Here is a 14,954-nt window from a genome sequence, read left to right as displayed (position 1 = left end):
TCATGTTTCATATTATTTTATCATTATTCCTTTTTAATAGAGGAGATAATACTGTAGGCCTATCATGACAGTGCTTGCCACTTCTGTGTGCAATTTAAAGTGGGTGCTTATACAGGGTGTCTCTCGAAAAACGTAACAGTTACCAAAACCATGATAATGGGAATACCAAATATTATAACCATATGTTTATGTTTATTCTGAAGATGTGCTAGGGCATGAGCTTCAATTTGATAGCACTTCTGAGATTCAGTACTAGGCCCAATGTGCTAGGCAAGGACACCACATAATTGACTAATAATCCGCCAACCTCCGACCAACTAATAGGGCAATTTGGCGTAACGGCAAGGGTTTCCAACATAATGGAAGGTGAGCTTGTCGAAGGAACAAATTTCTCCATTTTCAGCAAATGTCCCCTAGTTGTGAAAGCGTGAATCAGATTAACGCGGTCTTAAAGAGACAGCGCAAGGTCTTTCGCGAATTTCGGCTTTCCTCATTAATTTCCACATAAACATGTGCCAAATACCACAAAAACCATGCACCAGAGAAAAAAATTCGATGCGTCACCTATTAGCCCCGTAATTAGCCTTAGAAGATTTACCCAAATTATAGCTCGCTCCAAATATTATAATGAGGTCAGTGACGTTATCCCGGGATTCCGCCGGCATCAAAACACAGCGTAGTACAGAAAGACAGCAATGGATCTCCAGGAGAGCAATGAAAGTTTGTGGATTTCGGCGTCATCTGATGATGAAATCTCTAAAGCATCGGAGGATAGTTTCTCCATACACCCTCTGAACGATGAGGGGGATGAAGAGTTTACTTCAGGGGCAGAAAGCGTGGAAATTTTGGCTGTTTTGGAGCCGCATGGGTAGGACCCGGACGCAGAGGAATCGGGGGAAGAGTCTGACGAGTCGGCGGACCAACTTGATAATTGGAGGAGACTTTCAACTCCAGAGACCATATCCGACTGGTATGTTATATAAATATCAATCAGTTCTACAAGATATCACTGAACATGAAAATATAACCTCTCCACTTTTTCTAATTTTGCGATCCAAACCAAGCTCACTGCTCCTACACTATCACACTACACTTATACACATGCTACAGGTACAGTACCCATAGTGATCTCTTGGCACCAGTCCAATTGTTAGAAAGTGTGCTATTAACCCTCCAATGTCTGTTGTAAGATATGGTATATTGATCATGAGATGGTTCATGTCAGGTACGTACCCATAATCCTTTCTCTTTTTCACTTCAGGTGCAAGTGTGGTCCGAACTGCCAAACCATGCCCAAGGAGAAAGAGTGCAGGTGCTGTCAGGAGTATGGCCAGATAGTGCATAAGATGGAGGAGGCAGAAGACGGGGGTCCTACCAGCCTGCATCACCAAGCATCCTGGGTTTTACTCTGTCTGCCTCGACCCATGGAACCTCCAGAACGCGTGGACTTTTTACAGGCAGCAGTACAGGGGGAGGCTGTCGAGGTACCCAGCCATGTAAAGCATAGACATGTTGCCTACCGACAACTTATCAGATGGTGTTGGGGCCCTGTGGGAAAGGACAACCGTATCATTTCGCCAGCCTGCACAGTGGCCTGAATCAGAGCCCACCACCCCCCGCCAGATGAGGAGGGTTACGTTTTTAAGGTTCAAGAGGAGTGCCAATGAAAAATTACCAACATTAAAGGACTAATCTTTATTATCATTTATTTTTGTTGGGTCAGGATGAAGCCTACACTAGTGTGATGTGAATAAAATGAGTATCGGTATATCTATTTGTATGTACACTCTGTTTCATGTAGTTTCCTTTACTACAACTAAAAACGTCATGCAGTGGCCACATCTGGGATGGCAAATTGCAATCATAGCGGTAAGATGTGTCTTGGGAAACACGAAAAACTGATTAGACGGAGATATTCATAATTTGTTGAAACGTGACTGATGCCCTGCTGCTACTGCCTCTTCTTTTAGAAGCCTGTTTTCAAATGAGGAGGTGAGTGATGGAGGGATCTCTGGCGTCGAGTTCTCAAGCAGATTCGCCTCTCTACAACCCTTGTCTTGGGCAAGCTTCATCACTTCCTCGAAGCAATCGGCCATGTAATCTGTGAGTGGAAACGGTACTTATAAAACGATGTAAAGATAAATAGGTTACCGATTCCTATAAATGAACTTGATTTACATTCTATGCTACCGGCTTACCATAAGTGCAATTGGTGAGAACCTTTTTAACTGTGTAGCTGCCGTTCTTGTACTTTTGGTATACAACATTGTACCGGGCAGCACTATCATTCGTTGTTGCTTGGGCCCTTCCAGCATTCTCGTTGTAATGCAGTGCTGCCAGGTACACCCTGAAAAGACGTCATTCATGTCACGGAATTGTACTACATTATTTCATTTTATTCTCAATTCACTGAATTGCGCATAGGTCTTCACTATCACAACATGTAAATGATGAGGTAAGTGAATATATTGTACTTACAGTGAAGAATTATTCATGTTGAAGTGCATGAGATTTTCAAAGCAATCCTCTTCGAAATGAAAACTACAGATGTAGTCAACTGACGGATCTTGGTTCGGAACGAAATCGGCCCGTTTTATCTGAATGAAACGAGTACATTTCCTTGCTCTTTCCCTGTCTGAAGGAAAGGAATGTATGAACTTCCCTTGTTGGCTGCATCCAAAAACTTTACACCTTCGCCCGCCTACACGGGCCTTTTTCGGAGGCATGATATCGACAAATCCTCTGCTCTACTACGGGCGCTCAGCTTTCGCGCGCTTTCGATACTCCCGAGATGACGTCACGCATAGACAACGAGTTGCGGTATTTTAGCCGTTGCTAGGGGCGGTTGCTATGGTCTTTGCCAGGGAACTGGGGGTGCAAATGAGCTGGTTTTTGGCAAATCATGTTTTATTGTTTGGGGACTAACATACTTAAGTCTTGCTTGCCTAGTTACTTCCAATATTGTCCCCTTGTGAGGAGCCCCTACAGATATGCCACACATTTACTGCACATGAAAAACAATCTTGAAATAGGCTCAGGTCTACAGCAATTTTTCAGATTTCAGCAATCGACCCTTGGTGGAGAAACCAACACGATTTTCAATAGCGAACAGCTCCCACTGATATGCTACACATTTACCACATATGAAAACAAAATCGAGAAGCTGTCTCAAGTAATCATCATTTGTCATCGCTTCACACAAAACAAAATGGTTGGTTTTTTGCCCCCTGGAGAGCTGAATTTCAGTGGAATTGCGATGAATTTTCAGTCAGCAGCATATCATGTACTGTTCTTCCCCACGGCCAGATTTGGATTGCCTAGATCTTACAGTTACAAAATGCCCAATGTTGTCCACATATAGATGGATGGAAGGACAGACACCACTCAAATAGCTATTTGACTAGCACCGCTGACATTCTACAAATGGCAAATTTTTAGCTGAACTCTTTTTACATGAACTAAAACATGCAGCGTTGTTACGTTTTTGACAGTGCATCACATTCTTAATGAATATTACTTTTGGGTATATATGCAGACCTCTTCAATTTTATTTCAAGCTTCTAACTGCTGGAATAAAGCGACAAAACTTTTTGGGGTAATTAACACTTTTTGCCCCCTAGTGAGCTGAATAACAAAACTAGAGGCCTGTCGGCCTGGGAGCTTCGCTGGGTTAGTGGTGGAGTTGTATTAGGAGTAATGCAGTGTGCCAAATGTCGACAAATAACGCTAAATACAAATACGACAACACATTACTTACATCTGTAAACTAATAATAAACAAACTACCTGGCTGTCAAAAACATATTCCTCCAATTTATTGCTGATATTTGTTTCTCTTCAGTTGACGCATGTTAGGCCTTACGCAATTTTCACAGCAAATCACATGACCAATTCACAAATCTCCGCCTTGGGAATCCCCAGTGGCAGCACTGAGATGACCATCAAAATGTGGTCCGCATATTTATCAATGTCAAAATTATGCCAACCACATCTGCATTACAGAAAGTATCATTGTTAATAAGCATTTACAATCCCCAGATAGAGTAAATTATATTACAATGACAACTCCAGCTCGATCAGCTCTTGACAACAGTATATAATAGATGACCTGATTCGTGACGTGATATCGCTGGGGAACTCCCATCTCAACATAAAATCTATCACGTGATATTAATACGCCGTTGGCGATTTACATTTTCATAAATTACCGATTGAAAAAGGCGTCAAAAAACACTTTTTCGCGAATTTCACGTGGCTTATCTGCAACTTTGACAGAAGCTACCATAACATAGGTAAGTCATGTGAAGTGGCTAGACACTGACACGCTTCGTATCATAAATATTCGCCTTCAAACTCTTGAATCGAGTGACCATTTGGCGGCCATTTGTTTGTTTTGTTTAAGTCATTTTTCCACTACTGCGCATGCGCATACTATTAACATGTGCTTTCATACTACAAATAGCTCGACAGAGGGTGCGGGACCCAGCCTATAGTACAGGAACTACTTGTACGCTCGAATAATTACTTCAGCACTTGCTGCGTTGTTCGATGCGATGGTCCCTTTACCAAGGTATTCATCTGCCCTGTACAGCTATGCATTAGTACAGTGTACAACGATCAATATTTTACGGATATCCAAAAGTAGTTCGGCAATAACTGGTTTTATAGAAGGAAAGTCGGTATGTGATGAGCTGCGCCGGCATAAACTGCCAGCTCGCTAAAAAAATATTGTCGCTTTATTACAGCAGTTAGAAGCTTGAAACAAAGTTGAAGAGGTCTGCATAATGTAGAGGTTTTGATATAAAATAATCGATATGACGTCATAACATTTTCATACATCGTCACAGATAATGTCTTGAAAGTTCAACTTCCACATACTGAGCCTCAGCCTTTAGCATCTACAAGTATTTAATGCACTGTATCATGATGGCACCATAATGCAGCCTGGTCGGATCAGGACATAGCTCCTGGTGGTGAAGAGGTGAATCACATCCCGACTCAACTCTACTCCAAACACCATCTACTCCAAACACCACCTGACTAAGGGTTGTACGCACATCTTATTTCAGATCGATAGCCTTTGTGGCAAAAAAACATACCATAGCAAATTAATTTAATGACATTTCCACCCAAACAAATGACCTTCCATACCTATCACAAAAATACCTATCACAAAAGTACCTATCACAAAAATAACTTACCAGTGACATTTCGGTGGCACCAGTTTTTTCAAGGCTTCCAGTGATTTCTCTGATCTGTACTCCTGCAAATCAAAAGCATCTACATTGGTGAGAAAGACAAAAAAAGGAAAATAAAAGCATCTGCATCTTTGAGAAAGAGATGAAGTATGAAGCCATTCTTGTTAGAGTCTCAAAACCTAATGAAACGGCCAGGGCATTGTGCTCACCTGTAGACATCAGCCAACATACGCTATTTTGTGACCTTGAAAAGTAGGCTTAGGTGGGTTAGGGTTAGGGTTAGGCAGACACGGCAACCACTAGGGCATTGGGGCAAGGACATGTTGTCCATGATCTTGACCCAAGAGGAATCAGAATAAAAACCAACACAGATTGTTTCCTCTGTCATAAGTGTTGACAGAATTAAGATAATATTTTTGACTCTTCTTTCTTTCTCAACTTAGGCCAGATGAAATATGGGGAACAGCTGTGTTTATGACATGACTCATTAGCTAGATTAGGCCTACTTTGTGTACGGCCACTTGGTGGTCAAATTTGAAACTGATCGTGCCAAAATTTGGTTTATCGCCATTTCGCCTACAATCATTTCGCCTACAGCCATTTCGCCTACCGTCATTTCGCCTACAGCCATTTTGCCTACCTGCCATTTTGCCTATTTCTCATTTCGCCTACTTTCCATTTCGCCTTCCCGCCATTTCGCCTACCCGCCATTTTGCCTACTGCCATTTCGCCTACATACAGAAAATGCCATTTCACAATTCTGAATATATTTGTTTTAAATCCTCCATATTGATACCAGTATCAGTAAAAAATATAAGTTATCAGGCCTTATACCTACTGTTGCAGAGGATTTGCAACTCCACCACATTTATTTGGTATCTGTCAAAATATATGTTTGGCCCTATGTAGGCCTACTGTTGCAGAGGATTGTATCCCATTTCCCTTTTAGGGTCCCAATCATCATACACTAATTTGTTGTTGCTGAAGCTCTAATTTGGTTACTGGATTAATTACTGGATTAATTGAATCACTATAAATTGTGTCACACAACATAAGCAAACTCACTAATTTTCTGCTAATGTATAGTGACCGTACTCCTATCTGCAAGCTAAAAATTTGCCTCAAACCACCTCTGTTCAATACAATATCCAGAAAGTCCTAATTTCCTTCCAATTCATAAAAAAATGGCCAGGGCCATTGTGCTCACCTCATGTAGAGGAAAGATGGATAAAGAGCATGGTATTGTGTCATGTAGTGTTAGGTTTGATGTAGGTCTAAGCAATTACAATTTCCCCAAAATGGCCAATTTACAATACATTCGACCTCTGTGACCTTGAAAAGTAGGTCAAATCAAAGAAGACCCGGGTGACACATTGAATGGTTGTTAGAATCAGATGTACCTATGATATAAAATTGGTGCCAATCGGGCAAGTCATTACTAGGAATAATGGCATTTTGAAGAATTTAGGATTTGGCCCCCTCCCTGGAGGCCAAACGGCAAATCAGATCGCACCAAACTTCGGTACCGGTACCTGAGATCACCTGACCAAGGGGAACATGTGTACTTAATTTGTGATCAATAGTCATTGCAGTTAAGAAACGTGCCATAGTTACGGCCTGACGGCGAATTTACGCCATTTGACCTCTGTGACCTTGACAAGAAGGTCAAATTAAAAACCTGTGTGACATATACTGTATGGTGGTTAGATGTACCCATGATATCAAATTGGTGGCAATCGGGCAAGAAGTTAAGGAATAATCACATTTTTAAGGTTTTTGGATTTTGCCCCCTGGTGGTCAAGTGGTGAATCATATTGGACCAAACTTCGGTCCCTGAGATCACCTGACTAAGGGGTAAATGTGTACCAAATTTGGTATCAATAGCCATTGCAGTTTAGAAACGTGCCATTGTTACATCCTACAGCCAATTTACACCATTTGACCTCTGTGACCTTGAAAAGGAGGTCAAATCAAAAACCCGGAGGATATATTATGCACCTTTGCTAGAAGTACCTACCATATTTTTTTCAAAATTTCCCGACTACTATTAAGGGAGATATTGCATATTTTCACTTTTAACGTTTGGCCCCTGGTGGCCAAACCATGAAACGAATCGGACCGAAACTTGGTCTCCAAGGTGTCATTACATAAGGGTACATGTGTACCAAGTTTCAACTCAATAGCTCTAACAGTTACGAAACGTGCCCTGCTAACGGACAACGGACGACGACGACGACGACGGACGACGGACGACGGACGCCACGGTATGGGATAAGCTCACCTCTGCTAAGAGGTGAGCTAAAAACAAAAATAGCAGTAAAAGTAGGCGAAATGGCAAGTAGGCAAAAAGACAAGTAGGCGAAATGGCTAATAGGCAAAATGGTTCTAGGCGAAATGGCTGTAGGCCAAATGGTTATAGGCGAAATGATTGTAGGCGAAATGATTGTAGGCGAAATGATTGTAGGCGAAATGGCGATACACCCAAAATTTAGCATGCGCTTGGAGGACATATTGAGGTAATGTATCAAACATGAACACCCTGGATCAAATTGCTTTTGAATTATAGCACTTGGATCTGTTTTGATTAAGGCCATATCTGAAGTTGGAACGGGAGGAAATTTTGTGCCCCGGAGAAGGTCTTCCTGTCATACATTTTTCCACGTTTTGAAGTTGCGATGTAAAACAATGACAAAATGTGCCACATTTTTTGTTTTTTCCAACTTTTACCTCTGTGACCTTTAGCGCCTCGTATAAGGTGTGGCTGATGTTTACGATCGGGCACCTGGGCACGAGATTGACCACAGAACTATGTTGGGTTTCCCGTTAAAATTTTCACCCAACCTCGTCCCCAGGTGTACAAAACCTATGTGTACAAAACTAGTCGACTCTCCAGTGTTACTATTGCCGGCACGTGGCCGTGGGATTTGTCACCTCCTGAATATATTGATAGCCACTGACAGCAACTGAAATAAGGCCAACTGCTACACTCCAATCGAAATTAACCCTCTGATGTCTGGTTGTCTCAGGACTATCAGCCGGCTATTCAAAGGGGCTTTATCACCTATACGTCATTCACCAATACTTTGGCCTTGACTTTACCAATCTACCTTAGTAGTTGCAACTGAATTCAGATTTTTTTACACATCCCATTTACTAAAGCGCCATAAAGTGGTTAAAAGTTGCCTTTATTGCTTTGGGACTATATGTGACCCTTTCCAGCAAAATCAGTCGCATACCGCTCTGAGCTTGGCAGGTTGAGACGGGCTGTTTGTTCATTTCACTATTGTCTGCCTTTTGTAAAATCTGACGACATCAATTTCTTCTATTATCTCCTGGTGTCATTTAGACTCATCATATGTGTCACATGCGACTAGTTTTGCTAGAACGGGTAACATATTATTAATCAATATTTCAGCCCATGCACCACTGGCACTGCTAGCCCAGCTACCACTGCGCCCGAGGCTCAGCAGTCTGAAGCTGAGCAGGACTGCACGAGTACCAGTTGTAGTAAGTGTGCCAAGCCTTAGTCAAATTCCTCATTTAGGAAATTGACAATAATTCTTTGAAACATCTGCAAGAGGAAAAGATGCCATCTACTGCTCCAGCGATGCTGCCGATGGCTTTCTGCATTGCATGGGAGATGGACGAGAGTAGTGCATTTGCCTTCATTCTGAATGAGGCAACGGACTGGATTTTATAAAGCTATCCTCACCAAGAAAAATATTGTGAATGGGCAACCATGTATGCGCAGGGATCCTATCCGTGACATGCGCGCAGCAAGTGATGTCATCTGGCGGTAGCCAGAATTCAAATTTAAATTACACAATCATTCAGTGGCCTCTAGCGCAAATCAGTACAAATTTAATTTTTCTCTTCATCTCGACATCCAATCCTTCTAATGAAATGGCCAGGGCCATTGTGCTCACCTCATGTGGAGGAAAGATGGATGAAGAGCATGGTATTGTGTCATGTAGTGTTAGGTTTGATGTAGGTCCAAGCAATTACAATTTCCCCAAAATGGCCAATTTATAGGACATTTGACCTCTGTGACCTTGAAAAGTAGGTCAAATCAAAAAAGACCCGGGTGACACATTGAATGGTTGCAATTATGTTGTTTCTGCACTTGTAGTTGTACCCTTTTATTGCTGGTTTTTGAAAGTCATCATTTGTCCTGAAGAAGTCAATGTAGTCACGAGCTCAACCCAAAAATCAAAGTTGACCAAAATAATTAGTAACATTTTACTTCATCCAATTATTATTACTAAAGTGTATTATTAGCAGGCCTTCAGTGTGGTCCGACCAGCATTGTAGAGAAGCTCTGTTATCAATGTACAATATTTCAAAACCTGAAGAAGACACTGTGGTCACAAGCTCAACCAAAAAATCAAAGTGATCAAAAGAATTAGCAATAGTCTATACTCCTTCCACTTATCCTTAGTAGAATGAATATATCATTAGCAGAATGATACCAAGAAATCTTACCTGAATGAACGCAACCGTCACAACAATTACGATAGCCTGAAAAGATGCAAATGCTAATAATTAATCAGTCTGTTACCACTGGATAATAACTATCGTGAGGAATATACTGCCGTTTTACTCACATAAATGCAATGTCTCGGGGACATCATGCGGGGGGGGGGGGGGGGGTGCAACAAAAGACGGCAGTGAATTCATGATGGTTCACAATAATACCCTATTTGATATATCAAGCATTTCCATTGATTTTCCGTTTAGGGGGAAAAATCAAAGACTGTGATCTAAAGTGCAAGCTAAGTGTCTACATTATCAGGATTGACTGGTGCCAAATTTTAACTGGAGGCTTGTAGGCAGCTATACATATAGCTGCATATAATGAGTGTGAAACTGAGTTGAGATCTGACTAGACATAATGTGCTTTAATGCAATTATAAACTCGTACCTTGTACCCCCCCCCCCTCAAGCCTTCGACACCTTTTTCCGTTTCCTGTGGAAATGTCATTTTATTAGTTCATACCTACCCAGGTCAGACTTTTGCATGTGTACTCTTATTGGACACACCGAGGAAAAATTAATCTATTTATAATAGAAAAATGATTAGCTAGTTCACGTAGCTACACCTAGGCAGCACTCCAATACAGCCTCTGCCTCGTGAAAGCCGCCATTACTCAGTACTTATTACTCGAGCGCCAGAGTAAGTCCCGTTGCTGTGGGGACAGGCAGGGCGGGTAGTCTGACCTGGGTAGGTATGAACTAATAAAATGACATTTCCACAGGAAATGGAAATTTTATGTCGTTCATACTCTGCCCAGGTCGAACTTTTGCATCGAATACCAACAACTCTGGAAGGTGGGTAAACGGTGACTTACCATGTAGTGAAGTGAACTGTCTCCAGAGCTGCATAGCAGAACCCAACGGTGAGACCAAGGGAACCCAGAAAAATAAGCATGGGGGCAACCCGTGCTAATGGCCAAAAGACCCTTTGAGAAAAAACAAAGGCGAGCCAAACTCGGAACCCCACCCCTCCTAGAAAAGGGGGAATTACCTCACATGATAAACGCTCAGCACATTTCGTACGCTGTGGAATTACAAGAAATGCTGCGATTTAAAATAGGGGAACCCCAAAAAGGGGACCCACGGAATAACTCCCCAAGAATCTTAGGGGGCTTAACCCAAGATACCCGGACGGGGCGAATGTGCGGGCATGACAACTCAGGGGGGGAGGAAGACACCGGGAGAGGGAGAAATTCGACGAGTGGACTAGGTAGGGAAACACCTAGACCTCGTGCTGAGCTGCGACAATTGGCCCGAGAGACAGCATACCGTCTGTTAACGCGGAACAATCGCGCATATAATACTGGGAGAAGGTGGAGTGGGAACTCCACGTAGCCGCATCTAAAACCTCGCTTAGCGCCACGCAATTATACTCGGCCAAAGAAGTAGAATGGCACGAATTTCGTGGGCTGTTATGGGGCCCAGACGGCGAAGCTCTGGAGAAACGAGAGTCATAGAATAGGCCAGCTGGATGGTGGCCACTAACCATCTAGCGACCGTAGCAGCGGCTATCCCCCTAGTAAACCCCTCTCGATAAGACACAAAGAGGCGCTTTCTGCCAAGGCGAACGGCAGGTTCTTTGGTCTTATCAACATAGAATTTCAATGCCCTAACCGGGCAGAGTTCTGTCCGGGAGATCCCTAGAGACCGTAGCGGAAAAGGAGGGAATGAAAACCGGGCGACTGAAGGTGTGCGGTGCCTGGTTCTTAGCAAGAAAACCTCGTACAAATTCTAGGACCGCGCCCCTCTCATTAAAAGCCAATCTATCAAAGGCTAAGGCATGGAGCTCGGACCGTCTCTTCGCCGTGGCCAAAGCCACAAGAAAAACGGTCTTAAAAGTCAGATGTTTAAAATAAAGAGCCCTAAGCACCACGGAGAGATCCCATTTGGGGGTAAGCTGAATGGAACGATGACGCTCCACAGACATATTGCGAAGCAATGATGAGACAGCATCATCCCAAGACGGATGCCAGGAATTGGTCAAATTAAAGTGACCGAAATGGCAGAGCGATAGCCCTTCACCCCCTGAACCAAAAACTTCCGGACTAAGAATAAGAAATTCAAGAAGTCGAGGAAGTTGGGAAGAGAGGGAGCGACCGGAGCAACTCCGTACTCCCTACACCAGTCTCGAAAGACATCCCACTTGCTGTCGTATGAAGCAAGGGTACACTGTCTCTGAGGCCGAGCAACTTTACGGATAACGTCTTCTGAAAAGCCTTTCTCTCGGAGGAAACACCCGATAGTCTCCTGAAGCCTGTAGAAAGAAGAGTCTTGATGATAGACCCGGCCGATCGGGTGATACAACAGACGGTCCCATCCCGGTAGACAGCGGGGGTGGTCCGCCAGGAGCTCGAGCAGGACCGGGAACCAAGCCTGGTTCGGCCAGCACGGGGCTATCAGACAAACTCTGACCCGAGAACTGGCCTCTTTGTTTAGTACTGGAAGCAACAGAGGGGTTGGCGAGAATGCATAAGCATTCAGGCCGTCCCAGGAGGCCAAGAGGTTGTCCACTCCCATGGCCTCCTCGTCTGGAAGAGGCGAATAATACAGGGCAAATCTCTTGTTTAGCCGAGTCGCGAACAAGTCCACAACTGGGGCATCCCACATCCCCGCCAGGCGGGAGACCACTTCGCGGTGAAGGGTCCATTCCGTCTGGACCAGAGGGTCCGCCCTGGAAAGGGCGTCGGCAAGGATGTGTCTCTTGCCTGGGATGTGTCTCTTGCCTGGGATGTGACGGGGGAGGAGCTGAATGTCCAAGCAGCGACAAAGCTGCAGGAGCTCCAAAGTGAGGTGACACAAAGTGTCGGACCTCGTCCCCCCCTTGTCTCTGGATAAAAGCGACCACTGTCTAATTGTCGGAGAAGAGAGAAACCCTGTGACCCCTTAACCGAGATGTGAAGGCCCTCACCGCCAGGATGACAGCCTGCATCGCAAGAATATTGATCAAGAGGCACGATTCCTCCACTGACCACGTGCCCTTGGTGGTCAGATCCCCTTCGTTCAGATGGGCGCCCCAGCCATAGAGGGAGGCGTCCGTGAACAGGGACATCTGAGGGGACAGAGGACTGAGCTGCACTCCGCGGAGGAGCTTCGTCTCTGACCCCAAGAACCTCCACACCTCCTCCAGGAGAGAATTCAGGATGAAAATTTGACGATCAAGAGGGTTTGAAAAGGGTCGCCAACTCGAGAGGAGGAGAAGTTTGGAGGGGGCGCATGTACAGGCGGCCGAGAGGGACCTGGTAACCCGCCGAATTGAGCAGGCCCAGCAGGGATAGAAACCGTCGAGCTGAGACGCTGTCTTGACGGCGAAATACCCCGACCAGGGATCGGATCTTGAGGATCCGGTCCGGTGGGGGGGACATGAGGCCCTCTTGTGTGCGAAAGCGCACACCCACGAAGACATAGTCCTGAGATTGATTTAGCTCAGACTTGTCTAAATTTAAGAGCCTCCCCGCTCGCCTGGTTATCTGAAGCAAGAACTTTGCCTGCTTTCCCAGACGGCAAAGAGCCTGGTAACGAAGCCGCCAGTCATCGAGATAGCAATGGAGCTTGAAGCCCATGGCGTGAAAAGGCGCGGCGAACGCCTTGACAACTGTAGTGAAAATAAGCAGTGCGGAAGCGAGGCCGAAAGGAAGAGCCTGGAACTGATAAACCTTTCCCTCGAAGTAAAACCGAAGGAAGGGTTGAAAATCTGAATGGACAGGAACGTGAAAATACGCGTCCTGAAGATCCAGCGAGATTGCCCAATCGTTGGGCTACACCGCAGCTGCTACCGATCTGGTTGTCCCCATCTTGAAGCTGGGCACCCGAAGGAACCGGTTCAAGCTGGACAGATCGATGACCAGTCTCCACTTCCTCGACCTCTTAGGGACCAAGAAGATGTGGCTGTAAAAGCCAACACTCTCACAGCCTCCTTCTGGAGGGAGAGAACCTCTGTGCGCAGGGCTAGAGCCCTGGCAGGGTCTAAGGGGGGACAACCGGGGTGGGAATTGTAGTCGTAGGGGGGATGAGAAAAGTCCAAGCAGACACCGTGGCAGAGCATATCCGGTACGGGGGAGCCTTTTTCACACCACTGATCCCAAAATGCCGCGAAATGGCGCAGCCTGCCCCCACGGCGACATCCGTGGGGGCACCACCTGTAGGCGCAGGAGGACGGACTAAAAAGTCACTTGTGTTTGCCCCCGCGACCCCTCTTGCCTGGAAGGGTCGCTTGGGCTGGAGGGAGGGAGCCTCAATTTCGGAGGGAGGGAGCCTCGGGAGGGAGCCTCGGGAGGGAGCCTCGGGAGGGAGCCTCGGGAGGGAGCCTCGGGAGGGAGCCTCGGGAGGGAGCCTCGGGAGGGAGCCTCGGGAGGGAGCCTCGGGAGGGAGCCTCGGGAGGGAGCCTCGGGAGGGAGCCTCGGGAGGGAGCCTCGGGAGGGAGCCTCGGGAGGGAGCCTCGGGAGGGAGCCTCGGGAGGGAGCCTCGGGAGGGAGCCTCGGGAGGGAGCCTCGGGAGGGAGCCTCGGGAGGGAGCCTCGGGAGGGAGCCTCGGGAGGGAGCCTCGGGAGGGAGCCTCGGGAGGGAGCCTCGGGAGGGAGCCTCGGGAGGGAGCCTCGGGAGGGAGCCTCGGGAGGGAGCCTCGGGAGGGAGCCTCGGGAGGGAGCCTCGGGAGGGAGCCTCGGGAGGGAGCCTCGGGAGGGAGCCTCGGGAGGGAGCCTCGGGAGGGAGCCTCGGGAGGGAGCCTCGGGAGGGAGCCTCGGGAGGGAGCCTCGGGAGGGAGCCTCGGGAGGGAGCCTCGGGAGGGAGCCTCGGGAGGGAGCCTCGGGAGGGAGCCTCGGGAGGGAGCCTCGGGAGGGAGCCTCGGGAGGGAGCCTCGGGAGGGAGCCTCGGGAGGGAGCCTCGGGAGGGAGCCTCGGGAGGGAGCCTCGGGAGGGAGCCTCGGGAGGGAGCCTCGGGAGGGAGCCTCGGGAGGGAGCCTCGGGAGGGAGCCTCGGGAGGGAGCCTCGGGAGGGAGCCTCGGGAGGGAGCCTCAGTTTCTGCCTGCCCTGGCACGAAAGGAAGAGGAGCCCCGCGAAGACGAGGACCAACGAGGGGCTGAGGAGCATCGGGGGCGTCGATTCTCCGCCTGACGAAACCTGCCCACGGACCAAGAAGAGGACCGCGGGCGGGGGGCGGCCTTAGGAGCCGAAGCAGTCTCTCGGTCAAACTGCATCTAAGGTGGAATAGTAAAGGGCCGCCCGAAGGGG

At 46.8% G+C, this 14,954-nt stretch overlaps 1 protein-coding gene across 5 annotated transcripts in view; it reads right to left on the bottom strand.

Annotated features, from left to right (window-relative positions):
- LOC135495767 (calcium-transporting ATPase type 2C member 1-like) overlaps positions 1-14,954 on the bottom strand; it is a 465,754-nt gene that overhangs the window by 387,908 nt on the left and 62,892 nt on the right. For 4 of the 5 annotated variants that reach the window (XM_064784671.1, XM_064784673.1, XM_064784674.1 and 1 more), the window contains exons 4-5: positions 9,680-9,715; positions 5,201-5,262 (exon numbers count right to left, since the gene is read on the bottom strand). In XM_064784671.1, the coding sequence (XP_064640741.1) occupies positions 5,201-5,262; positions 9,680-9,715 (98 nt within the window). Of the gene's footprint in view, positions 1-5,200; positions 5,263-9,679; positions 9,716-14,954 lie in introns of those variants that run through there. The other variant, XM_064784675.1, reaches the window with a different exon arrangement.

Source organism: Lineus longissimus, chromosome 11 (genome assembly GCF_910592395.1).
Source record: "Lineus longissimus chromosome 11, tnLinLong1.2, whole genome shotgun sequence".
NCBI lineage: Eukaryota > Metazoa > Nemertea > Pilidiophora > Heteronemertea > Lineidae > Lineus > Lineus longissimus.
Note: the sequence above shows the minus strand (reverse complement) of the source record. Positions and strands in the feature narration are given on the sequence as shown.